At 39.2% G+C, this 27,863-nt stretch overlaps 3 protein-coding genes and 1 non-coding gene across 5 annotated transcripts; 3 read left to right on the top strand and 1 right to left on the bottom strand.

Annotated features, from left to right (window-relative positions):
- Positions 1-319: 319 nt before the first annotated feature.
- Positions 320-8,537, top strand: LOC124999076 (hydroperoxide isomerase ALOXE3-like). Its single transcript, XM_047573837.1, has 15 exons — positions 320-486; positions 683-849; positions 2,970-3,174; positions 3,281-3,362; positions 3,458-3,580; positions 3,665-3,768; positions 4,117-4,289; positions 5,153-5,299; positions 5,798-6,001; positions 6,124-6,210; positions 6,312-6,478; positions 6,605-6,726; positions 6,823-6,923; positions 7,559-7,729; positions 7,839-8,537. Exons 2-15 carry the CDS (start codon positions 703-705, stop codon positions 8,016-8,018), a joined length of 2,013 nt encoding a protein of 670 aa, XP_047429793.1. The 5' UTR covers positions 320-486; positions 683-702; the 3' UTR covers positions 8,019-8,537.
- Positions 8,538-9,594: 1,057 nt separating this feature from the next.
- LOC124999077 (hydroperoxide isomerase ALOXE3-like) lies at positions 9,595-16,807 on the top strand. Of its 2 annotated transcripts, none has more exons than XM_047573838.1 (15): positions 9,595-9,674; positions 9,826-9,992; positions 11,551-11,755; positions 11,844-11,925; positions 12,023-12,145; positions 12,255-12,358; positions 13,192-13,364; positions 13,506-13,652; positions 14,073-14,276; positions 14,391-14,477; positions 14,591-14,757; positions 14,884-15,005; positions 15,102-15,202; positions 15,831-16,001; positions 16,104-16,807. In XM_047573838.1, exons 2-15 carry the CDS (start codon positions 9,846-9,848, stop codon positions 16,281-16,283), a joined length of 2,013 nt encoding a protein of 670 aa, XP_047429794.1. In that variant the 5' UTR covers positions 9,595-9,674; positions 9,826-9,845; the 3' UTR covers positions 16,284-16,807. The 2 variants fall into 2 exon arrangements, with proteins under 2 accessions (XP_047429794.1, XP_047429795.1); XM_047573839.1 differs by having other exon boundaries at positions 9,599-9,688.
- Positions 16,808-17,173: 366 nt separating this feature from the next.
- On the bottom strand, positions 17,174-17,245 carry trnaa-ugc. The gene has a single exon. It is a non-coding gene; the product is annotated as a tRNA-Ala (tRNA).
- A 378-nt stretch (positions 17,246-17,623) lies between these two features.
- epm2a (EPM2A glucan phosphatase, laforin) lies at positions 17,624-27,215 on the top strand. Its single transcript, XM_047573847.1, has 4 exons — positions 17,624-18,134; positions 19,038-19,212; positions 23,717-23,961; positions 24,632-27,215. Exons 1-4 carry the CDS (start codon positions 17,888-17,890, stop codon positions 24,913-24,915), a joined length of 951 nt encoding a protein of 316 aa, XP_047429803.1. The 5' UTR covers positions 17,624-17,887; the 3' UTR covers positions 24,916-27,215.
- The last annotated feature ends 648 nt before the right edge of the window (positions 27,216-27,863 follow it).

Raw genomic sequence — 27,863 nt, 5'->3', positions numbered from 1 at the left:
CTAACTAATACCAGCTTGCACTCATAAATATTTATCAGTTGACCCATAGTCCAGCAATTGTCTGTTGAGTCATCACATCGTAAACTAGGCTAGTTTGTGTTCAAACTAAATCAGACCTGAAATCAGTAGACAAAAAGCCTGAGAAAGAAACAAAGAACGCAGTGCCAGCAGAAAGAATAAAAATTAAACAGGTCGACAATGGTTTGTTATTCAGTTGTTCCTCTAACCCTTTTAATGTAGAAACAAGCAGCGGCTGGGCTTTCCCTCCCTCCGTCTCCTGCGGTCCTGTCTATCCTGCTGCGTGTTTGGGGCATATTTGCACATACTCTGACTTAAACTCAAAGGTGCTAACACATTGTGAGAATCCAGACGAGGAAGACCAGTACTGCAGGTCTCTAAAACATTTAAAGGGTGGAGGGGATCACAAGCAGGAGAGGCAAAAAGCAAGAATTCTGACGAGGAAGACCAGTACCGCAGCTGTGAGAGGTAGGTACAAGCAGCCTCAATATAAAGTAGTACACTGGAATTATATTCCTCTTTCCTTTGTTATGACAGCTTGTGATCAAGACACTACTGTATGCATTGCAGTCACAATAATATCCAATAAACTTAGAAGTAACAGTCATCACTGAAAAGTTTGTGAGTATACGAGTTCGCAGTCTGTTTTTTTTTTTTCTTCTAGATTGTTTCAACTGAGTGACCATGGCTGAATACAAGGTGCAGGTAACAACAGGGGACATGAAATATGCTGGGACAATGGACCACATATACATCACCTTATTTGGAACAGAAGGGCAGAGTGAGCGGACTGAGCTGGACAACGTTGGCAGTGACTTTAAAACTGGAACGGCAAGTGGAATTCAATTGTAGATGTAGTTTCTGTGTTTTTATCTTAAGTCTAGGAAAATACACTGAAAATACACTTTTTTGTTGTGTGTCATAGGCTACTACTCGTCTCTATGTATTAACTTGTATTTAGCTTTAAACATCTGCATTATCTTGATCAATTGTCCCAAACTTCCCAAAGTTTTGATCAAGGTTTAATATATCTGACTTCCAAAGATTCCAGTGGGGGTTGGGTGTTTGTTCAAAGTACTACATTCATGGGAACAGGGGGAGGCGAACCTGGGACTCTTTGTACCTAGGCTGCATCTCGAACCACTACTCCACAGCTCCCCTTTAAAGCAGAATGTAGCGCCACAAGTAATTTAAGATGACCTTTCCGACACACCTGGTCTATACCTTGTCCAATTATTAAAGAAACTGAATAGCTATTTCTACTGTTATTTATCTAATTCAGATAACAGCATGTAATTTCTGATATGATACATGATGATCGACATCAGGGGTGTTGAACTCTAGCCCGCGGGCCAAATTTGGCCCGCGTTGTAATTATATTTGGCCAACGAGACAATACCAAATGACTACGAGAGCTGGCCCCTGGTATTATACTGTACAGCGCATTAACCGCTCATACTACAAATCCCATAATGCCCTGCTGTTGTTTTGGCGCGTCAATCAGGACAGGACCCCGAAACTCCTCTGTGACAGTAGGTATACACTACAACTGTCACTGTGCTACCTCTTCCTAAAAATGACGAAAAGAAAGGCAGAAAACAGGAGCTTTCTGGACAAGTGGGAGGCAGAATATCTATCTACGTATGTAAAAGACAGGCCCGTTTGTCTTGTTTGTTGGGTCAACGTGGCCGTTACAAAGGAGTACAACATTAGACGACACTATGAAGCGAAACACCATGACAAATACAAGGACCTGGACATGACTCAAAGGAGCCAGAAAGTAGAGGAGATGAAAAGAAGTTTGGTTTCACAACAGAATATGTTCAAAAATGTGTTTTTTTATTTGAAATTTGATTTTGCATGACTGATTTTGCATCTTGGCCCGCGGCTTTGTTCAGGTTTTAAATTTTGGCCCACTGTGTTTTTGAGTTTGACAACCCTAATCTACATGATCTCATATATAACTGTGCATGCTTTAATACATATTTAGGGCTTTCCACTTTTAAAGAAACAGTTATTTAAAGATTTACCTGCATGGCTGAGGACATGCAGTATATACTTTTTAGATGCACAAATGTGTATTATCTACACACTGACACAGACGCTAACTGATGCAATGAGTAGCTTCTCATTTCTTAAACAACCATGTTGAAAGACACATCATGCGGTCATAGAAAAGATGTTAATCTGTTTGAGAAGAGTCAAATCGTTGGCATGCATCAAGCAAAGAAAACATCTAAGGAGACTGAAGCAGAAACTACTAAAATTGTGTTAAGAACTGTCCATTATTAAGATCATTTCCACACGTGCAATTGGGACTGAACAGCTGTGTAGCCTTAAGATAACCACTAATCAGTGAGGCTAACCGGAAAAAAAGGCTTCAATTTGCTAGGGAGCATAAAGTTTGGACTCAAGTTTGGAGAAATTGAAGATTTGTCTGATGGGTCCAGATTTACTCTGTTCCAGAGTGATGGTACTATGATCAGGGGTTGGTGCAGTTGGTCAGGTCTAGGTTCAGCAACATTAAGGCCAAAGAATGAGGTCAGCTGACTGGCTGAATATACTGAATGAACAGGTTACTCCATCACTGGATGTTATCTTCCCTGATTCTTGATTCCTGGATGACAATGCCAGGATTCCAGGATCAGGCTAAAATTGCCATAGTGATTCAGGGAGCCTGAGACATCATCTTTACATATGGATTGGCCACCACACCTTAACCCCACTGTGCTGGAGAAGACTTTGCGCAGTGGTCAGACTCTGCCATCATCAATACAAGATTTTGGTGGAAAATTTATGCAACACCAGAGCAATCAGAGCTAAAGGCGGTAAAACGAAATATTAGAGTGTGCGACTGTTTGGCCAGGCATTGTATATTAAATAATCTCTGTAAGTGTATTTTTGTTTCTTCATAGGTTATCTGATTTTCATGTTTATTTTCTAACACTCAGACTGGGACCTATATCATCAAAAACGGTTCATCTCTGGGGAAACTTCTCCTGATCAAGGTGGAAAAAGATCCCTTCCTTATTCTCCCAGAAGATGAGTGGTACTGCTCCAAAATAGTGGCGACCACTCCAGAAGGAGATGTCACTCTGTTCCCGTGTTACAGATGGATCTCCAGGGGAGAACTGGTGGAGCTGAGAGGAGGGAAAGGTCAGCCTCGGATTTAACAAATGATCATTTGTAGCTTAAATGCAGTATATGTGATCTGAATATAGCTTATTTCTACCTAAATTGTCTGATGTTATTCACCTCAAAGCTGTGAAAGTTTTTGAGGAGGACCATCCCCTGCTGATTGACCACAGGAAAAATGAGCTCACGTTTAAAAAGAGCTTGTACCAGTAAGTTTGCATGTGTAAAGTGTATCTCTACAGTTGCAGTCTTTCTTACCTTGTCCATGGTTGACAGGATTTACTTTTTTTGTTGTTTTTTTTAGGTGGGAGATACATAACGAAAAAATACCACACAAAGTTAATTTCAGCGATTTTTCTGAAATTCCAGCTGAATTTCGTTTCTCTATGTCCAAATCGAATGAAGTGAACTACTCACAAAGACTGATGTAAGTCAGTAATTCCAGTACAATCTGTGCATTACATGTAAGTCTAGGTATTCTGATTCTGTCTTTGTCTGCATTTTGTTTCAGTGGCCTTGAACTGTTATTCAAGGGGCTGATTACGTCTACTGAGCAATGGAAAAACTTTGAAGACATGAAAAAAATTTTCATGAACAAAACGACAACACTGTCAGGTAAATAAAAAAGTGAATGTTAGTGAAATTTTCTTTTGAAACAAAAGGTGGGGGGAAATTAGCCTGTCAGTGGAGAAACCTGACTGGTTAGAAGTACTTGTGTGTGGACAACATTCCTAGGAAAATGCTAGTCTTTTAAATAAAGGGGCAGTTTGTGCAGGAATGAGGCGGGAAAAGTATTCACTGCCTCAGGCCACAGGAGGCGTACAGACCAGTCATCTTCTTAACATCTCCAATGGATTCAGAAAAATTCATTTAAGGCTTTTGAGACAGACAGACTTGGTTGATACAGTATGACTACCTAACCTTTCTTTTCTTTTTTTTTTTTTGACAACTTATATTTTCCAGAGTACGTTGCAGAGCACTGGAAGGAAGATGACTTTTTTGGATACCAGTATCTTAATGCTGTAAACCCCAATGTGATTGAGCGCTGCTCAGAACTTCCCAAAAACTTTGTAGTCACCGAAGAGATGGTGAAGCCATTCCTGAAAGAGGGAAGCTCCCTGAAGAAGGAAATGGAGGTGTGATGGATAAGTGACTTTAGATTTAGGCAATTTGTAGTTTTATATTTCATGTTACTAATTAAACAAATGGGTACGAGCCTCTTATTGGATAATTATTGCATGGGTGATCATCTTTGAGCTGGTGACAAGTTATTTAACCACAACTGATGCACCAGTAGAACTCAGAGCTGATTAATAGTGAAAGAGCATTTCCTCATATACAGCATGAAGGGAACTCAATGGATTGGGACTGAACAGCTGTGTAGCCTTAAGTGTTTTCTTTTTCTTTTGAGGAAGCCAAATGAGACAAAAAGTCTCATCTATATGCTGTTTTTGTTTTTCTATATGTTTTTATGCTTGAAAAGGAAGACATGGCCAGCAGCAAAATAACTGCTGGAATTTAGCGCTGACAGCCAACCACTCAGTGGCACATAATTCTCTTCATTAAAAGTCTCAAATTGTTGCTGTAAAATAGTTTTTTACTAAAATTCCAAATCTCCACCCTCCGCCACTGTACTGCTAATTTTTCCTAACAAAAAGTCAACAAAAACTTCTTAATGTCAAGTTATTTCAACCAATGGCTTGATGATGACGATACTATGTTCTAATTGGGTGAGGCCAAAGAGTAGGTGGCTTGCTTTGACACAGTCCTGGTATAATCATAGGTGAGCAGTGCCATGACAGCAAAACCTGATTGGTTAATCATTCTTCCTTTTTTCACCAAGGGATGCCACCTCTGCTTGGCCTAGTTGTGGCAGTGTATTTCTATAGCAGTAAAGAGGCTCTGGATTTTGTCGGCTTTTCCATGAATTCTATAAATTTGATCAATTACCTCTTGGTATCATAGGCTCTATTTCAGTCCATGTTTCTGTCCCCTACAGAAAGGCAACATATTCATCCGTGACCAGAAGATAATTGATGGAATATCCACTAGGAAGTTGGAGAATGGAGATCCTCTGCACATGACTGTTGGTTTCTGCTTGTTTTACATGAACCCAGAGAACAAACTGATGCCAATTGCAATCCAGGTATTTCACAGCGAATCACACTGACATTAGGGCTCTATTTTTATCTAAGCACACATCTAGTAGTCTCTACTGAAAGATTTCCTTTATCTTGATGGGTCCCTTTACTCTCCGCGTACGTCTTGAAACATATCGTACATGAACTGTCTTGCCAGATATTTTTTGAATTACATTGTTTCCTAAAAGCCTGTAGCTAATGTTGTGTGGCCTGGTGCCTTTCTTGGTCAGCTTAATATTACTAATTCATCAACAGTTTTAACAAGTATGACTTAAAACCACAATAAACTGAAACAATGCTATAACACACAGTTGGTTAGCTCCATTAAATGTTATTTAGCTTCACTGCAATGTCCAAAGATCCACAAATGATAAAAACAAATAAGTCAAGTGCTTCTAAAAAATTATATGGAAGAAAACTCAAATAAATTCATCAACATCAAATCTCTTGCCACATACCAAAGAACATTGTTTTAAAATACAAACATATATCTTTTAATCCAGCTGAATCAACAGCCTTCAGAGCAGAACCCCATCTTTCTGCCCAGTGACCTGGAGACGGACTGGCTGCTAGCCAAGTTGTTTTTTAAAAGTTCAGATATGATGGAATATGAGGCGGTCCATCACCTCATGAACACCCACTTTCTGGCGGAAGTCTTTGCTGTTGCTACTCTCCGCTGCTTCCCTGTGATTCATCCTCTCTACAAGGTATAACACAAGCTGATTTTACCTGTTTTGTAACATGTCATGCTAACAGAGCGTGTGTTTGTCAAACTGGCTCCTAGTCAGTTCCTGTGGTTTTCTGAGCATGTGATGTCCTGTCTGTACAGCTGCTGATCCCACACTTCCGTTACACCATACACATCAACATCGTGGGCCGCCCAGAACTTTTTGGGCCTGAAGGAATTTTAACAATGGTACAGCTCTTTAACATGCTTCTGAAAATTCACACAGTGTTACTAATTTTTAGGTTATATGCAAGTAAAACTTTTTGTGTTATTTATTTTTTTTATAACAGAGTTCACTTGGGTATGACGGACTGATGGAGCTCATGGGAAAGCACCTCTCTGAGATGACCTACAGCTCCCTCTGTCTGCCAGAAAACATTACTGCACGAGGACTGGAGTCAGTCCCCAACTTCTACTACAGAGATGATGGACTGAAGGTGTGGGACATCATCAACAGGTCATCATTAAAACAGTGTGGAGCTCAGTGAAAAGCATCTTTTACTGAACTGTATAAATGCATAATGTGTAAATTATTTAATCAATGAATACAGTGAATCTGCTTTTTTGGCTTTATCTTCATCAGCTTTGTGAAGAGCATAGTGGAGTACTATTATCCCTCAGATAACGATGTGTGTAAAGACTCCGAGCTGCAGGAATGGATCAGTGAGATATTCACACATTGCTTCTTAGGAAACAAACACTCAGGTAAATTACAAATACTGTTTGTTAAAACTCATATCGTAATACTGAGGGGATATATGCTAGGAAAGATTGACTCTGTGATCTTTGTGCTGCCAACAGGGATACCAGCGTCCTTTAACACTGTGGAGGAACTGATCAAGTTCGTCACCATGGTGATCTTCACAGTGACAGCTCAACATGCTGCTGTCAATAATGGACAGGTGGGCCAATAGTAAATATGTAATGATGTTTGATCCCTTTCAGTGAAAGATCACATTGGCAATATGTCACAATTTCATGACAACAGATTGAACTAGAATGTTTGAAGATTTAGAAACATTAAAAACAAAAGTGACTGGTCTGACTAGTTCTAAGAAATAGTATTGTAGAAAAGATTCTGCATTAAAGTTGAAAACCAGGTGAACAATTTATGGCACTGAACATAATAAGTCTTTTATACACAGGTCAGGTTTCCTTGATTGGAGTCCATATAAAGCCCAAGTGCATTCTGTCATAGTTATTATTATATAAATAAAATTTCATTTATAGGCAGTATACTAGACTACAGTATATACTCAATTCTGTAATTACACTATTTTTTAAGGTTGTTGAGAGAAAACTTTACCAAGGTCATAAGTGATGACAATAATAGCCACCATTAGGGATGATTCTTAAAGAAATCTCGCATGACTGTCATGTTCTGCTTCAAGAATAAGTACATAAAGATATTTACTTTTGTAAATCAAATGTCAAGAAACGTTTGTTGTTCCTACATTAAGTGTTTGAAACCTCTAGCTGATGGAATACAACAGAAATTGCATGCTTATTGTGAAATCATACATCTATTTTCATCTAGTTTGACTACCAGTCCTGGGCTCCCAACGGTGCACTGCTGCTGCGTAAACCTCCTCCAAACACTAAGGGGCAGTCAACCATGGAGACCATTTTGGAGACCCTTCCAAATGTTGCAGAGACAGCCAAGTCAGCAGCATTGGTTTGGTTGCTTTCTGATACGTACACAGATGTGGTAAGTTTAGTGTTTAATAAATGGCCTCTATAATTCCATAATTCCTTGAAAAACTTGCCCACAAATAAGAAATACTGTGTCGATCTCAATTAATGTTTTGTTTCTGTAGGTCTACTTGGGTGCGTACCCTGACGAACGATTTGATGAGCCTGCCCCAAAGCAGATGATTAAGGAATTCCAAGAAGAGCTGTCCAACCTGAGTGAAGCAATTACAGCAAGAAACTCACAGCTGCAAGTGCCCTACACATACCTGGACCCTAAGGAGATAGAGAACAGTATTGCTATTTAAAAAAGTCTGAGGGAGTCAGCTGATGATTGTATGAAAGTGTCTCTCAACACTTGTCGTACATCCTCAGAGGAGGGTTCATTTATTACATGGTATAGTTGTGATGTTTGAGGCAGTTCGATACAGTTTGGGATATTTTAGTTTCATTATGGTGACTGAGCCTGTTGTAGAGTAACTTTATGTAACCTGTGTGTGTGGGGAAGAAAACCACAGGAACGAGAAGCTTATTTTATCAAAATCATCTTAATCTAAAGTTTTCTGAATGAGTGTATTTTGCTGCTTGTGATTGTGATTGTGGGGGCTTTCTCAATTGTGAAACGAGGGCAACTTTATAAAGATATCTGATTTAAGAAATGAGTGCAATAATCTAAAGACTTTCATTTTAGTAATCTCCAACTGACTTTGAGGAATGTGGCTTAAGAAATGAAGTTAATGTTTTAGCTTCACCATGGTGAGTGAGCCTAGGATAAGTAACTTTATGTAATGCATTTAAGTACAATAAATTCTAAAAGATTAAATGAGTAACTGCCTCTGTGTTGAGTGTTTCTAAAGACTCGGTCAGATCCCAAACTGTCATAGAGTTGTAGCATTTTTTCTTAGTCTTAACTCTGACTTAACATGAAGCAGAACACTATAGATTGATTGTCAGCACATCTACTGTGTTAATTCACAAAGCTCATATTTAGGACTATTGCATCTGTAGACGCCTCACCGTGCCTTGGTTTGAAAGGATTTCTTTGAAGGCAAAAATTGCCTTAAGTACAACTGGTAAGTACAACTGAGTTTGAGCTCATAACTATGGCACCAGTTTAATGCAGGTTGCCTTTTAGAGATAAATAAATAAATGTTAAACGCCCACCAAGGCTTTTAAAATTTTCATAGAAGACATAGTGACGGGTAGAGTCATTTTCACCAGTAATGATGTTCAAGAGTTCAAGAATGAAGGGAGAGGCATGTCCATAGATTGTGTTACCACAAGCCAGGACAGACAAGAAGAGGACTATGATTATCTGGAGTCTACAGTGTACACTGTGTCCTCACTGAGCCACTATAAGAGATAGCTAAACTTCCACCCACCATGACTAAGATATTTTTTTCTTAAATTTGTGCATTAACCACCTTGTGCATTGATGAGAAAACATGAGTCTTGTACTTTGTCCTCATGAATGTCTTAATGTCACAGGAATGATGAAATGTAGGAAGGAACAAGTGAGGTATTCATGCATAGACGAAAACATTTATTCCCTCAACGGCCAAGTACTGTGAAAGGCAAAGATTAACAGATAGTGCTGGTATGACAAACAAAGCCAAATCAAACGTAAGACCAGCAGGTTCCAAAAGAGAGAATAACGAAAGTCAACTTGTGGACACTGGTTCATTATGAACAGGACTGTTCTTCCTCCTCTTTCATCATTTTTAATTTGTAGTTTTTCCCTTTCATCGTGTGTCTTGTGGTCTCTACTGACTTGCTGTCCGTCTGTTTGTTTCATGGTTATTTACACATAGTTGAAAACATGTGGGTGCTAACACAATTTAAATAAGTTTGTTTGTTTATCTATTTATATTTATGTCTAAACTGCAGCTGTGACGCTTGGGGGAAGTAACCTCCACAAAGTAAAAAGACAAGAAGGACCAGTACTGCAGCTGTAAGACAGACAGGTAGGTACTAGCAGGTAAAGTGGCAACTTCACTCCTCTTTTTGATGTTATAAAACTTAATTATAATAATTATTTATACTTTGAAACTATTGAAATGAATAAAAGCCCTTGATTAGAGAATTGCAAATCACATTTTTTGATCTTTTTTCCAGACCATTTCCACTGGGAGACCATGGCAGAATACAAGTTACAGGTGACCACGGGGGACATGAAATATGCGGGGACAATGGACCGCGTATACGTCACCTTATTTGGAACAGAAGGGAAGAGTGAGCGGACTGAGCTGGACAACTTCGGCATCGACTTTAGAACTGGAACGGTAAGGGGAATTCAATCATATGGTGCTTCTCAACACCGATGAGTTGGGGGTACTGTTTGTCTCTCAGCAAGTGTTTGTTTGAGGGCGAGCATCGGTAAAAGGATGCTGGTTGAGGTGGTGAATAATAGACTATGATTCTGGTTAGAAAATCAAGGCACTTGGAGAGTATTGAAGTATTGTATTAGAAGAAATGCTCAGTATATTTGTTTATAAACTGCTATACTTAGTGAAACAACAGAGGTGCAATATTAGTATTACAAATGATATACTAATCTCTAAGTCCTCACAGGCATCCACATTTAGCTGCAGCACTAGAACAACTCAGAACAAAAACATGTTCCCAACACAAATCGGAATAATGATAAATTACTCATAACTAGGAACAGAAGTAGAAAACACTTACATACACGCACACACGCAACGCAGATACTTCCGATGCCAGGTCTTTATGCTCTGAAATCGATTCTCAAATCAAAATATTGATACTGTCAATACTTCAGTCATTCAGTCATGTAACTAAGCTATTGACTTTTGATAACACAACAAACCTTGCGAAACACCTCAGGTTAAACCATAACACAGAATACGAGGCATTTATAATGTGAATATGAGAACACAGTGTCACAATTAAGATCCAAGTTTTCATTTTATAATAATAATAATAATAATAAAGCATTGGTTTTATATTGCGCTTTTCCATTGTTAGATGCCAAAAGCACGTACTATTGAATGCATTATTCCTTTGCTCACACCGTCACACCCTGGTGGTGGTAGACTACCTCAAACACCAGGCAGTACACACCTGGGGGCAAGTTGGGTTAAGTGTCCTGCCAAAGAACACAACGGACAGACTAGGGATAGAATCAAACTGCCAACCTTTTGGTTATCGGTTATTGGAGTGCTCTACCTCTTGAGATACTGCCGCCCCTTATAGCATTTCTTAATAGTTAAACAATAATTTATTTTAATTATCTTACTATTTTACTTGCTTCTTTTTATAGTGTTTGAAATACCATTTTCACATATGTTGTATGATTGTGTCCTCTGTTTGGTTTTACTTTTATGGTATTAGCTTGGCTATATAGTAAATGAGGCCACTACCTCAATATAGATAAATTACCCTTATGTCTTGTATGTTTTATGAAGCTATGATTTTTTACACACTGGTATTGAACGTCACTGCTGCTCACTGGCTGATGAGGCTGAGCATGACCTAACTCGTTTAGCGGTGTCCACATTTCCACCAGTAGATGGTGCTGCTGGACCTTGACCTGGGGGCTTTCTCAGTGTTCATGAATTCACCTGACTTACAAACTGCTAGTGCATGAAATCACAACAGATACAACATCACAAATCTAAAGTCACATGATCCATTTCAATTTAGTGGTCAGAGTTTTATTAAAGACCCTTTGCTTTCTCTAGCCAGAAGGGATGACTATTTTCTCAAGAGAAGTTTTACTTATATTCAACTAAATACAATTTAGAGCTGTACGAACTACATTGTCACTGTGAGTGTATTTGTCTTTCTTCATGTGTTTGTTTATTCTCTAACTCTCAGACATGGACCTACACCATCAACAGTAACTCGTCTCTGGGGAAACTTCTCCTGATCAAGGTGGAAAAAGATCCCTTCCTTATCCTCCCAGAAGATGAGTGGTACTGCTCCAAAATAGTGGCGACCACTCCAGAAGGAGATGTTACTCTGTTCCCCTGTTACAGATGGATCTCCAGGGGAGAACTGGTGGAGCTGAGAGGAGGGAAAGGTCAGCCTTAGATTTGCCAAATAATTACAGATTTTAATCGTTTTTAGTGTCTGTGATTGAAATTTGAATGTTGTTATTCGCTTCTCAGCTGTGAAGGTTTTTGAGGAGGACCACCCTCTGCTGATTGACCACAGGAAAAAGGAGCTTAAGCTTAAAAAAAGCTCACACCAGTAAGTTTTCATGTGTGCAGTGTGCACCTACAGCTGCAGTCTGTCTTTCAATCTTGTGTGGATGAAGCTTCATGTGATTTACCCATTTCTATTTTAGATGGGAGATCACTGATGACAAAATCCCACACAAGGTTCATTTCAAACTCATTTCTGAGCTCCCAGCTGAACTTCGTTTCTCCATGTCCAAATCTGATGAGGTAGCCTATTCAAGGAGAACCATGTGAGTCAAAAGATTCATGTATAACTGGTGCCTTACATGTAAGTCCAAAGGATGTTCTCGAATATTAATATCAGTTTGTGTATGTTCTTGTCTACATTTTCTGTTTCAGTGGCATTGAACTGTTATTCAAGGGGCTGGTTGGATCCAGTGAACAATGGGAAAACTTTAAAGACATGAAAAAAATCTTCTGGTACAAAAAGACTACAATGTCAGGTAGAAAATAACACTTCAATTAACTCGTTGCTGTTTCATAAAAAGTAAAATAATAATAATCACATGAATCGTAAAAACTATTCTTAGCAAACTATTATGTTAATTTATAGTATCAGGGAAAAAGCTCCATCTTAGGGGAAGTCTTATGAAACAGAAACTGCCTGCACATATAAGCAACTGCCACTGCGGTACCCTGAATAACCAATCTATATGTTCACTAGAAAACGTAGCACCAAGGGATAAACAATGCTCAAGTCAAAGTACATTACATTAAAAAAAAACAACTTTAAAAATGTTCAAGAAAGAGTAAATGCAATTTGGTTCGCACAAATTATACAGTGTGAACAATGGTCAATTTAAAAGAGAAGTGACATAACTACTACCCACAACATTTATTTATTTTTTTTTTAAAACCAGATAGATAAGTGGCAGTTAAACAAAGTGAGGCTCTGGTCTCAAGGTGTGAATGGGGTTTAAACTTCTGGGGACAGAAGTTAAGACTGTATTGTAAATGTAAATCGATGAATGGAACCTCTGACTGATAATGAGTCTTTAGAGCACATCCATAGGGAAAGAAGACAAAGACAAATAGTCTTCCTCTTAACGACAGATAACGATCTAGCCGTGAATTGGCACAAGTTGCACCAGTGTCTAGTTGTTAACAGAACAGTGTGGCGTAATGTCTTCTCAAAAAAAAAAAAAAAAAAAAAAACACTCTACAAGTCCAGTTGCCTTTTTAAATGTTTTTAGGATATAGCATGGCCTGGATGACTGAGAACCTTCACGGACATGAATCTGGCTTGATATACTCCATGACAACTTATATCTTCCAGAGTACGTTGCAGATCATTGGAAGGAAGATGACTTTTTTGGATACCAGTATCTTAATGCAACAAACCCCAATGTGATCAAACGATGCTCAGAACTTCCCAAAAACTTTCCAGTCACAGAGGAGATGGTGAAGCCATTCCTGAAAGAGGGAAGCTCCCTGAAGAAGGAAATGGAGGTGTGAAGGATAAGTGACTTTAAATTTGGGCAATTTTCTGGCTTCAATTTATTGTATCTATTTATTTTTATTATTTTTGATCAATTTGATCAATTACCTCTTGGTAGGCTCTGATTTAGTCTATGCTTCTGTCCCCTACAGAAAGGCAACATATTCATCCGTGACCAGAAGATAATGGATGGAATACCCACTAGGAAGTTGGAGAATGGTGATTCAACGTACATGACTGTTGGTTTCTGCTTGTTTTACATGAATCCAGAGAACAAACTGATGCCAATTGCAATCCAGGTATTTCACAGTGAATCACACTGACATGAGGGCTCTATTTTTCCCTATTATGTATTTTTCCCTTTAGCTGGGTGAGTCTCTTTACTGTTCACTGAACATAGATGGTCTCTCTTTTATATAGCATTATGTACACATCAAAGTTACCTTTTTAATTCACTGTTCTAGATTGTCTATTGTAAACAAAAGGTATGTTGGATCTCATGCTAATAATTCATGGGCTACCCCGATGTCATGCACAACATGAATGTTACATTTTATAATATATGTGCTTGGAACAAGCCAACACACAGCCTACTCTAGCATGAAGTAAAACGCAGTGAAATTTAACATTGCAATTTTCACTTCGTAACTGACAGCAATGTGACATGTCACATGTATCAAGAAGTATTTACATTTTTTATTCTCATTATTATTATATAGCTGAATCAACAGCCTTCAGAGCAGAACCCCATCTTTCTGCCCAGTGACCTGGAGACGGACTGGCTGCTAGCCAAGTTGTTTTTTAAAAGTTCAGATGTGATGGAATATGAGGCGGTCCATCACCTCATGAACACCCACTTTCTGGTGGAAGTCTTTGCTGTTGCTACTCTCCGCTGCTTCCCTGTGATTCATCCTCTCTACAAGGTATAACACAAGCTGATTTTACCTGTTTTGTAACATGTCATGCTAACAGAGCGTGTGTTTGTCAAACTGGCTCCTAATCAGTGATTAATAGCATGTGATGTCTTGTCTGTACAGCTGCTGATCCCACACTTCCGTTACACCATACACATCAACATCGCGGGCCGCCCAGAACTTTTTGGGCCTGAAGGAACTTTAACAATGGTACAGCTCTTTAACATGCTTCTGAAGTTCAAACAGCACTGGTATTTTTTTTAGGTCATTTGTAATTGTGAAAAAAATGTCTAAGTATAAGTTTTTGTGTTTTTTTATAACAGAGTTCACTTGGGTATGAAGGACTGATGGAGCTCATGGGAAGGCACCTCTCTGAGATGACCTACAGCTCCCTCTGTCTGCCAGAAAACATTACTGCACGAGGACTGGAGTCAGTCCCCAACTTCTACTACAGAGATGATGGACTGAAGGTGTGGGACATCATCAACAGGTCATCATTAAAACAGTGTGGAGCTCAGTGAAAGACATCTTTTACTGAACTGTATAAATGCATAATGTATAAATTATTTAATCAATGAATACAGTTAATCTGCTTTTTTGGCTTTATCTTCATCAGCTTTGTGAAGAGCATAGTGGAGTACTATTATCCCTCAGATAACGATGTGTTTAAAGACTCCGAGCTGCAGGAATGGATCAGTGAGATATTCACACATTGCTTCTTAGGAAACAAACACTCAGGTAAATTACAAATACTGTTTGTTAAAACAAATATAGTAATACTGAGGGGCTATATGCTAAGAAAGATTGACTCTGTGATCTTTGTGCTGCCAACAGGGATACCAGCGTCCTTTAACACTGTGGAGGAACTGATCAAGTTCGTCACCATGGTGATCTTCAGAGTGACAGCTCAACATGCTGCTGTCAATAATGGACAGGTGGGTTATTATTATTATTATTATTACCTTATTATGACCTTTATACAACATCAAGTGCAGATCTACGTTCCCTGGGTTGCAAAATTGAGCCAATGCCGAAGTGCAGTTTCTTGAATGACCACTTGGGTTGGCTCCATGTTTACAAAAAGATTGGATTTTCTATTTCACAATCTGGCGACACAGTTGAGGACTGAAAGAACATAAGGAACGAGAGTTACAGAGTTATTGCAATTTTTCTAAGATGTTTGGGATGTCTTGAAGCCTCACTTTTTGAGAAAACCATTTAAAAAGACGTTTAGACAGTGTTGAAAACATTATCAGATGACAGGTAGCTCAGGTAACTGTTGTGGTTAAACGGCTACCAAGGCAGAGGTTGCCAACCGTTTTAGACACGCAAACTCTGACGCCTGTGAATTTATTGATAAAGAAAGTTCTGAAATCCGCACATTTAGGGGCAGAGAGCTGGAAGCTTGTTGTTACTATATCAAGTGTATGAAGATAAAATACAACAGAAGTTGCATTTCTAATGTACAAGCTGTTTTATACAATGCTGTATAAAACAGTAAGATCAAATGTCTTGACCTGGTTCCAGAAATAAATAATTACAGAAGCTTCTTTTCTCATCTAGTTTGACTACCAGTCCTGGATTCCCAACGGTGCACTGCTGCTGCGTAAACCTCCTCCGACCACTAAGGGGCAGTCAACCATGAAGACCATTTTGGAGACCCTCCCAAATGTTGGCGAGACAGTAAAGACTGCAGCATTACTTTGGTTGCTTGCAGCGACATACACAGATGTGGTAAGCTTATCGTCTGAAATTTGCAAAAAGAACTGCTTTGAAAAATGATACATCAATTAACAACATACTGTGTCGATCTCAATTAATGTTTTGTATTTGTAGGTCTACTTGGGTGCGTACCCTGAAGAACGATTTGATGAGCCTGCCCCAAAGCAGATGATTAAGGAATTCCAAGCAGAGCTGTCCTACCTGAGTGAAGCAATTACAGCAAGAAACTCACAGCTGGAAGTGCCCTACACATACCTGGATCCTAAGGAGATAGAGAACAGTGTTGCTATTTAAAAAAAAAAAAGTCTGAGGGAGTCAGCTGATGAATGTATTAAAGTCGTACATCCTTGGAGGAGGGTTGTGGTGTTATAGACAGTTAGCGAGGTGCTGCATGCTGGGATATTTTTACTCCATTATGGTGACTGAGGAATAGTGACTTTATGTAACCTATGTGCTTATTTGCTTTGTTGAACACACTCATCTACTTACATGCACTCTGCGTTAAGACCCGACAAGTCACACATACATCTCATATCACGCCGCACAGTCATCACGAACATCATCACAACAGTATAAGTGAGCAACACTATATACTACACTCTGACCCAACATGAAGCAGCCATAGATAGATAGATAGATAGATAGATAGATAGATAGATAGATAGATAGATAGATTTTTCGTTATTCCTTACTATCCCATTCTTATTCTATTTTTAAGATCATTTTACTTTGACTCTTATTCTTATGTCTATGTTTGGTTCATATATGTTCTTTCTAATTTCCCTGTGGGGATCAATAAAGTGATCTTGATTCTTGAATCTAAGAAATTAAGTCTGCGCTCCCTTTATTCTTCTATGAATCGATTACATGTCCGTTCAACAGTGTTTATTAACAGAGTTCACATTCAGGACTATTGCTCCTGCAGAAGTCTCACCATACAATTGATCTGAATGGAGTTTTGGAAACGGTGAAGGGCAAGTGGTTGCTTGAGAAACTACAGGACGTACTGTAGATACTGTAGAAAGAAATTAAAATAGTGGCGCAAATGCTGAAAATAGTAACTTTTCTTCAGATGTCAATACACAAGTAGTTGTCAGTACTTAGTGTCAGTCACTGCTGATTGGCTCGCAAAGTTGAGTAAGAAGGTCTAGGAGAAGATAATCAGTCGGGAGGGTGACAAGAGATGGAGATGCCGGGGATTGAACCCGGGGCCTCATACATGCAAAGCATGCGCTCTACCACTGAGCTACATCCCCTACATGAATGAGGGTGGAACATGAATTAGTAGGCCATAAAGTACTGTGCCTAAAGACGAGTTCATATGTGGACTGCTTTTTAAAATAAAGCTCATTTGAATTGCTTATTCAGACAACCCCCCTCCCTCACACTTCATTTTTCCAAGTTTGTAGGAGAGTCTAAGGTTGGCGCAATGTGGTGCCTCCCTGAAAGAGGACCCTTGTTTAGACATCAGGGGCTCATTAAAAGTACAATAACTTTAAACAATATTTAATAGACTTAACCCAGCAATTGTGAAAACAACAGACTTGTGCTTGCAAGATTACAGCTTTTTTTTTTTTTTTTATATATATATAAACCATGTTCACTTTGCAGAACTGTTGTGCATTATCCTGGCAGGTGTTTCAGTAAATAATATGTGACTCAAAGCAGTGTTTTGCCAGTTCACATTGCACTGTGCACAGTAATTCCGACAAAGTGAGACCTTATTTTCTTTCTAACCTATCTTTGCTGCCAACTGCACCCTTCAAAACGAGACCTGGCTATTTTTAGACAACGCCGTACAGTCCATGGGTCACACACATTTGACAGCGATTATTTAGGCTCTAATAACCCGACCACACCATGCTACACATTTAAAAAAACACATCACTGAGTCAAAAATGTTATTCAGATTCGGCGTCATTCTCACGCCGGAATCTTCGGATGTAGAGGTGTTTGTTTTGGGTTCGCGTGAGGAAATGGGCCACTGGGACCCGAACCGAGCGGTTCAAATGAAGGCTTCGCAGAAACTCCCGTCGCCGGATGAACCGAGCCTGTGGATCGGCGACGTGCAGCTGGCCGAGCCGTTCAGAGACACGCTGTGGTTCAAATTCGTCCAAAGAGTCAGAGGGACTTACATCTGGGAAGGTACACATTTTGACCATGTGCATCAGATGATTTGAAGAGATGTTTCAAGGAAAAATGACTCCGCCATGTTTGGTTTATATCTTGTGTTTATCTTATATATTATGTAATGCATCCTTATGGCCACACGATGGCGGTAATGTGACATTTATCATTTACTTAACGCTCACTGGCTCAATGGGCGTGATTGCACGTGCACCTGAGTGGCAGGTATTTGTAATTACAAACAGAAAAGTAAAAAATGCATATGAAATATCAAATGTAAAGAGCTTTGTGTACAGCGTTATCATTTATATCATGTTGCTGGATTAGTATGTTTATATCCACCAGCTGCACTACTTACAATATGTATATATCCATATTTTTTCCTCTTTCTCTGTCTTACCTATTATATCTACAACCATTTTAACACTTTAAGACCTAAACATCTCCCTGTGTGTATGAACTTGTAGTATTTTAATTATCGTAACTCACCAATGGACAAAATTCAAAGTGTGGCTGAACACTGGGAAGCTGTGCTCTCTGGAAAAAAAGAAAAAAGAAAAAAAAAAAAGCTGCCATTACAGTAATGATGACGCACCGCTGCTGTTGGCTGCAGGTTGGGGAGCGATGAAAAACCGGGGAGCCCCAGGAAGATAGAGTTGTTTGGAGGAATTTGTTGGTAAAAACAAAGTTATTTATACACTTGAGATGTCATTAAGGTCTTCCAGACAAAACCACAACTTCCCAGTGTTCAGCCACACTTCGAATCATGTCAATAGCGCAAACCACTGTGAGTTACGGTAATTCAAACACTGCGTCGTTTTTTTCTCACAATAAAAGATACCTGCTTTATTTCTTCATAAAATAATCTCAAAGTCCTTGTGAGTAACTAACCTGCAGAAACCTTGTCTTCTCTGAGAGCAGGGAGCGGTCCGAGCCATGACCGATGCTGCTCATATGACGAGAGGAACGTGGTGGACGGAGTTCACTGCCACCCAATCGGCCACTGGATAGAAGAAACAGGACACACGGATGAGATGAAACACACCACCAACTTTTACTTCAGTGTTGCCGGCCAGAAGGCCATGCATTTCTCCAGGTAACTGAGTGCTGTAAAAGCAGTCTCTGCGTGGTGCGGGGTGGTTGTATCATGGGAATACTGTGGGTGTCTGAAGTGGGAAAGTCATATTTAGAAAATCACGATGCCAGTAAGTTAGCAGAATCACTGTAAAAGGAGGGAGGCGTGCTGTAGGTAGCAGTAGCACTTCTTCTGTGAGAATGGATTTTGTGCCAATTATTTGGATATTAATATATTCTTTAATCCATGTCTGCAATTTCCATTTCCAGAGTACTCTTGTTGTTGCCTGTAGTAAATACAAAGCAGTCGTAATGAAATGTGATGCTTGTTGAAGGTTTTCTGAGTAATAATGCTAAAAAATAATAATAATAATTAGGTCCTCTGGGCCCAATTAATTTCCATGCTTGAAGTATGATTAGGTTATTTTGCTAAAGAATTATTTTTTGACAATATCTCTGGATATTGTGGTTGTGTGTGATGTCCCCTAACCAGAAGGCCACCAGACGCCCAAGTGTGACTGTCTCTTGAACTTGCTTCAGGATTGCATCAGCATTTCTCCTTTTAACTTTGTTTTCAAATGTAACTTGTCTTCTTCGGTAAGGCTTTTGCATTAATCCACATCGACCTTAAAAGTTACATTTTTTGCTTCATTCTAGTAAATCTGTCAGATAAAATGGTTCTTCAGCTTTCGTACTGGCACACTGCCCTTTCTTGAAAGTTGCCCACTTCCCTCTTACAGAAGACCGTCTATGCCTTGTAAGTCCTTTGTTTTTTTAACCTTGCCGTCCTTTATTTAGTTATAATTGCTTTCTGTCACTTGAAAAATGATTGTTTTTCAAGCAGTGGACAACCTCGCAGGTGATCTCAATTGAAGGGAGAAGCCAGCGTTCATATTTCACTTTTATTTTCAAGGCAACGCATAGTTACTGGCTCAAATGATTAACAGTTATTCCTTGGCATCAAAATCCTGTCCTTGTTATTTACATGTTAAGTCATGTTAGGTCAAATGGTTTCATTTAAATCATCATATGTTTGAGTCAAAACTGGGGGGTCGGTGATGCTGGGAATTTTGGTATCGATTTTACTTGAAAAATCGATACTTTTACTTGAAATGTCATGATCACTGAATAACTTTGTAACTTTGCCTTTAGTTAGTTGATTATGATAAAACACAGGACAATTATTTGAGTCAAATAAACCTATTCCCATTACCTAATAACAATATAAAACCATTTGACAGTATAAAAATTAAACAATTCCCTTTTACTGCACACAGTTGTTTTAGCAAAAATATAATTAGTACAAAATAAGTGTTAACAACACAACAACAATGGAATATAATGACAGTGAAAAAGTCAGTTGAGCGAATAAGTAAACAAAAGCAACAATGTACTAATAAATATAAAAACTGCTCAGAGGCAAATGTTGGCTCACTGATTTTCCACCAAAGAAGTAGGTCTGAACCTCGTGTAATTGTTTCCTCTTCCGAGTACCGACGCATTTCAGTAAAGGCATCTGTGCCAGCTATGCGATGCTGCTGTGATGCTGAGGTTTGAGTATCAAACTCTATCTATATCCCACCTTTTCCTACAGGTGGGGATGGAGAAGCTCCTCAAGCACTGAAGCTGAACTTGCATGGGCGTATAAAAGAAAAACTGTAACAAAAGTATCGCTCTCATCACGCTACTATCGATCTGATACCAATACTAGCATTGGTATCGGCACTATCGATATTAAGATCGATACATCCAGCCCTCGTCAAAACAAACCTTTATCTAAACTTTTATTACAGAACCCGAATCCTTTCCCTGTAGTTGTGTTATTTGTCACTCTCTGGAAATGTAATCTGCACATTTTGAGACCTTTTAACATCTTGTGAAGCAAAAATGCTACAAAACTACAAAAGCTTGCATTCCTTCGTCTCTCTTGAATACACAGTTCAGATTTTTGTCACAGTAAGAATGAATTATTGTCAAGTACTCGTGGGGTATCTGCTGAACAGTCACTCCACAACTCCGGAAAAAACTCACTGCTTTATAAGCTCGCTCCACTGATTGTACTTTGCAACCGACTAAGTGAAAACACTCATCTTCTTGTCACATTACTATAGTTTAATGGAGAAGTGATCAGCTGTACAAATCAATTCATCTTTTAACAGTTTTGAATCACCTCCTATATTTGGGTCAAAACATCAGTTGTCATATCAGAATATCTTCTTGTGTTGCTCATCTCCTTTTCAGGTTGTAGCTATATGTAGCCCGATAAGTAATTCTACTTATGTGTGTGTGTATAGGATGACTGTAGATGTCATCCACTGCTTGGTTACAATCAACTCTGAATTCAAAGTAATAATTTGATGTTCACGTCTGAATAAAATCTACATATTGGTGTTAAACAGATACAGACACACTCAGTGTCCCACATACACTGAATCATCCTAAGGAATGAGGAAGGAATAGACTAAGGGCCATGGTATAGCGGGCACAGCAGAGATTAGCCCCAGGACCTGTGAGGAAACGAGCACATAACTTGCATGAGAATCAGCAGGCTGGTGTGGTGCCATCAGGTTTTTAATTTGTGTCCAACGACCTTACAAGACTTATGTCAAGGACCTGTGTTCGGTAGGAAATGGTGCCTTTGTAGCTCGCCTATTAATAGCTTTTTAAATTAGTCCCTCAGACTGCGTCCATGTAGCCCCAAGTATCACACACACTCTGCGCTGTGACTCACAAGATTCAAAGAGACTTTTGCTCACTTTCCAACAGGTATCTCATCCGTCATAGTCATATTTAGAGGAGAGGAGGTCTAAGGGTTGTGCGGCAATTTTTGCAGTGACTTTTTGTGACTTCAAGTTGAAGTGTTTTGTTCAGCTTGAGTCAACAGATAAAGTCTAATTGGAACGACTAAATAAAAGATTAGAGGCCAACATGCATTCTTTCAATAACCCCGACCACATATAAATAAATTTGCTCATCGCTTTGTAGCTGACTGTGGGTCACTAGTGGACATTTGTGGATCTAATTACCTTGCAAACCATCTGATATATTTCCAACTCCGAACGTTTCCAAGTGAAACAAGCAGATCACAAACATAGTGCTGGGTTCAGAACAGATTTAGCTCTTCTTGCAATCACTCTATTGAAAAACAGTCAACGCTGATCGATACCTCAAAGTTCAGATTGCTTTAAATTGGCAGCTGCACAATTCACGTCACCATTTCACGCTCTTTCATCCATCATAACTAGAACTCACTCAGTGCACTTCGACTTTCTGAACGTGGTCCTTTTCTGAAATTACATGCAATGGAGAGAATAATAATAACTGATGGGCACACCTCCTCCTCCTACACACTAGGTGGCGATATGTGTCTTTTCAGTGTGTTAATACGTTCCGGTTGACCTACTACGTCATATAACAAGCAACTGGAGTACAGCAGACCGGCATTTCAAACAACCAGATGGATTATAGTCCAGCTTTTTAAATCTCCTACGTAATATGCGCTCTACTTCTAGTGCAGATAAGATGGCGCTATCCCTCAGGTGGTTCTTCTACCGGCTCTGTTTACCTTCTTCTTCTGCAACCAGCTTTGTTGGGTGTTTTTGTTCTAGGGTCATACCCTAGTGCGGTCGTTGTGGACCATGTGCACACGCGTTGTCTAGTTAAAACTCCGGTTAAGGTGTATACGCGCTGGGGAAAATCAATGATTTTAACGTGTTTACGTACGCTTAAGTTTTCCAGCTAATGTCCCATTAAGGCAATAATTTGCTTTTACACGTGCATGTAAACTGACTGACTTTCATTACAATTCTATGCTGCAAGTGTCTTTCTGTGTGTACACTGCAAATGTTTAGTTTTATATTTACTTTACATACTGACACTGACTTTCTAATGTAAAAAAGACAGAGGTCATCTGGTAAAGGAGACCAAAGGAGACCAGACAACTAATGTGCCACATCATGGATTTACAGACCCTGTCTTTTTTTTTCTTTTAGTGTCACCTCCTCTGGTTGTTGACTTTGTGCATACTAATGAACAAAAACGGAGAACGCGTCAAACCATAAGTGATTAGGGAGAAAATTAGGTGGACAGAAGGTCAATAAAACATCATAGTGAGAGAGAGAAGGAGGCAGCTAAGAGAAACATAGATGGAACCTTTGGCTTATTAGTAACTGGCCAAGGTAAACTTTCCTCTGATGTGTCTGTAAGACAGTCACATTTTGCTCAGGACCTATTTCACCGTTGAGCAGCTCCTTTCATTACTCATTTTATTTGTCCCTGGAGATCGCTTTTATCTGATAACATTTAAGTTGCAACTGATCTTCATATTTCTTTATCTGCTATCTCCACTTTGCATCCTCTATCTTTATCTAAACCGTACTCTTAAAAAGCAGATTCATTCTGATCCTGGCTGACCTGACTGACCTAGAACCATATGAAAAATGTGCAGCATACCGTAGCCTATAAAAACAATATAAAATAAATAAATGATTAATGCGTCCCTGTTTTTGTTTTGTTTTTTAACCCAGGGTGCTACCACGCATTTGGCTGGGCAGCTGCCCTCGACAAGTGGAACACGTGACGATAAAGATGAAGCACGAGTTGGGAATCACTGCAGTGATGAACTTCCAGACGGAGTGGGATGTGGTGAACAACTCGCATGGCTGCAGGCGCAACCCTGGGGAAGCCATGACTCCAGAGACCATGATGCAATTATACAAAGACTGTGGACTTGTGTATGTGTGGATACCCACACCTGACATGAGCACTGAGGGTAAAGAGCATTTTGTTCCCATATTAGAATGGTATTTAGATAAGACAAAAGAAATATCAATAGATTAGTCCTACAAATACGTATTTTTTTCTGTGTATGCAATTCGTGATAAACAGCAGCTCATTCCTTTGTGATGTAGATTTCCAACTATTACAACACAATAATGATCTACACCACTGAATTCAGAGTCAATCCCACATACACCTTGTGTGGTCATTCACTGGAACAGTGGTTTTGACGATGAATTCCATTTTGTATTCAACCGCCTTTGTACAATTACCTGAGGAATTATCCGTATGTATGAGATCCAGCTGGAGAATCCTGATCTGCTGTGGTTGTCCGACACAGATGTGTTGACTTGGTACTATATAGCAAGGCATTTCTGTTACATAAACTGGTTTGAAAAGTTGGAATTTCTGCACATAATTCGTGATGTGGGCGTCCAGGTTTTTGAGTCCTGTGGACCCCACATCGACAGGATGCTCAGATAAATAATTAACTGAGTAATGTTTGCTTGAAAACTTCAGGGCACAACTAACTCAGCAGCAGCAGGAGTGCATTCTCGAAGCTATAAAGCAAAACATATGAATATTAAATTGAGTTCAAATGAATGGGCTTGGATCTGAACGCCTTTTTTAATCACGATGCACGTTTTTGTTTTCCTCTTCAGGTCGGATCAGGATGCTTCCTCAGGCTGTATTCCTGCTTCACGGCCTCCTGGAGAACGGTCACACCGTCTACGTTCACTGCAACGCTGGAGTGGGCAGGTCCACGGCAGCTGTGTGTGGTCTGCTCATGTATGTCCTTGGCTGGACCCTGAGGAAGGTCCAGTACTTTGTTGCGGCAAGGAGGCCGGCGGTGTACATAGACGAGGAAGCGTTAGAACACGCTCAGGCAGACTTCATACTGAAGTTTGGTCAGCAGCGATCGTCTGTATGTTACCCAGAGACATGAGGTCTTCAAATTTGGTGCGGAATTAACAGGTATGGACAGAGCTAATAGACTTGTGGGGAAAATGTAATCAAAAACTAAACACACTATATAGAGTGTGAGCTAAGACAGTAAATAAATTAAGAGTTATTTTACTTAAATTTAATGTATGGAAGTGCCCCACTTCAACTGAGGGACTTTTGAAATGTGGTTGATCCCCAAGTACCTGGAGAGAGCTCTGCCGGCTGCCAGGATAGGTGTTGAAAGCAATTAATCTTACTCTGATGTGTTAGCTTTTAACTCTCAGGCATTTAGCACTTGTAAATTGTGCACTTGGACTCGGCTGAGGATAACGTTTCATTTTCAGTGTACTGTATGTCCACAGGGGTGTTTGGAAAGACCTTTTCTGTTAGCCTTTTTGTAGTAATCAATAAATAGAGTTGACATTTAAAGGTAAGAATGAAAGGACCATGCCGGGAATCAAATAAAGGAATAAAAACAAAGTAAAGGATTATTCCACTGTTTCTATTGTACGATGGGGTAAATTTAAAGAGTCCCCTTTTTAATTTCACAAGGCTATCTGTTTTGTATTGGAGAGATAATGCTGCTGACACTCCTCGCCCAAAGCTACAAATCAATTCTTAAAACAATCATATTAACAAAGCCTGTCCCTCGTTGTCGGCATTTGGCTCCCAGACATCGGAGGATACCAGTCCACCCCATCTCTCTCAGACAGCCTGGTACTGCTTCATCTTTATTTATGTATCTGGAAAATGCTATTCTGAACCATGTCCTAGATAACAAAAACAACATCCCTTCTAGAGCATGTTAATGCATGAATAACAACCCATTAAGCCTAGAACATTGTTTGTTTTTTGACTAGACTCGATACATTGCAGGGCTCCAGACTGAATTTTGCAACAATATCATTGGATATTTATTATTTTCTTATCGAAAAACTAAAAATACATCTAGTTCAGAGATCTCTATGTCCATACCAGTAACTTTGTTCAAAACCTTTTGTTGGATAAAAACTCAAACTGCTGAGTGGCAAGTAGGCTAGAACTTGTCATATGATGTGGAAAGTCACTATGATAATTTATTGAATATGTACTGTTATAGCATACTGAGTAAAAAACATAACAAGCACGTCTGCCTAGTGGATCTAGGTTTTATGGCTAAGGTTAAAAACAACAGCACATGGTTTTGGTCTGAACTCTTTAAGAGTTTTGGATCATAATAAAGCAAACTCAGCCTCCTAGTTTCTTTCCATATGTGCGGTTTGTGGTTAATCAACTGTGAATATTATATAAAACTGTAATTGCACTGTAATGAGATTTGCAAACTCAAGCACAAATCTATTTAAGTGAGATAGATTTGTTAGATAAGTTAGTTATTTAAGTTATATTTGAGTTTTATTGTAACTCATAAACAGCTCTTAAAGCTGTGGTACACTTGTGGTAAACTTATTGGTAACTAATGCTAATAATCGCAAAACCGAATATTAAAAGAGTTAAAGACTTTTCTCCTTTTTGGACTGAGGAGCTGTATGGTTTAAAAAAATAAAAATAAGAGTGAGCAAGAGGGAGCATTTGATAAATTGAAAAATCCACAAATACAGTATCTCTAAAATTCTGTATTCTGCCAAGACAATATACCTGTGTTGTGCATATTCTTTTCAGTTGCCTTGCCCCTTTGAAACTTCACCTTACATTTGTTTTCTCCACTCCTTTTGGCAGCACAGACCAATTCTTTATATTTGCTTTTTCATTACGCTGAATGGATCCACCAAAGGAGACAAACTATTTACTACATTCTTCCTTACAGTAAAATGAAAAAGGAAAGAAAAGAACTAAAGAGTAACATCCGTGTAAATTACATTACAGGATATTGGCTTAATGATTATACATCTGGAAAAACAAAGGACAGCAAGTGGGAAAGTATTGACAATACATACATTGCTGTCATTCCTGACAATTCTCAAAATTAATTAATCTTGTGTTTTAAGTCTTAAAATTAGCACTAGTGTATACGGTCATGGTTCTGTATTTCTGTTCTTCCTTGGTTTCCTGTCTGTTGTTACTCCCTGTGACTGCTTCATCGGTTTCTCCTTGTGTGCTCTCCCCTTATTAGTTTCACCCGTATCTCGTCACCCCTATGTCCACTTGTGTATATATAGCCCCGTCTTTCCCTGTGTTCTGTCGTGTCGTTGGTCATCTGGAGGGTTTTTGTCATCCTGCTATGTTCTTGTCATTCTCCCATGTTCGTTTCACCTTGTGGATTTTCCTTGTGGATTAAATACTTTTTTTTTTTTTGAACTGGTGGACCTGGTGTCCTGCACTTGTGTCCTATATCACCCGCAAACTCTGACATGTACAGAATTTTATAAAACATCGAACTGCTTCAGTTATTCCAGAGGAAAGCAAGTAGACGTGTGGGTGGAAACTAACAGGACACACATATTTTGTATATTTTGACAGTCATTAGTGAATTCCTACATGTGTCACATGGGTATGTGGTATGATATGTGGACAGATGGCAGCAAGATAAAAAGAAGAATACATTCACTTATCTCGGGCTTCACAAAGAACATCATCAGGATGTCTGAAATGGCCCATCTTATCAGATGTAGACATGGAATCTCATCATTATCTGCACTAAAACTAATGCCCACCAGTGTATCCTAGGCAGCAATTACATCTCTTGCAGCCTCACAATCAGTATTTCAGTCAGCAGCCGTCGCACACAATCGTGTTAAAAAATATCCCCCTAAGGGCAGTGAAGTCTATAAACTGATATACCGATTGTCATAATAACCTGGGCTGGGCCACTGTGGGAAAATAAAATCACACTGGAAGAATTCCATACGACCATTATAAATGTACACTCACTTGCCACTTTATTAGACACACCTGTTCAATTGCTTGTTAGCACAAATAGCTAATCAGCCAATCACATGGCTGCAAGTCAAT

The sequence above is a fragment of the Mugil cephalus genome, chromosome 21 (assembly GCF_022458985.1).
Source record: "Mugil cephalus isolate CIBA_MC_2020 chromosome 21, CIBA_Mcephalus_1.1, whole genome shotgun sequence".
Taxonomy (NCBI): domain Eukaryota; kingdom Metazoa; phylum Chordata; class Actinopteri; order Mugiliformes; family Mugilidae; genus Mugil; species Mugil cephalus.
The sequence above is the reverse complement of the archived record's forward strand: the minus strand, read 5'-3'. Positions and strand labels throughout refer to the sequence as shown.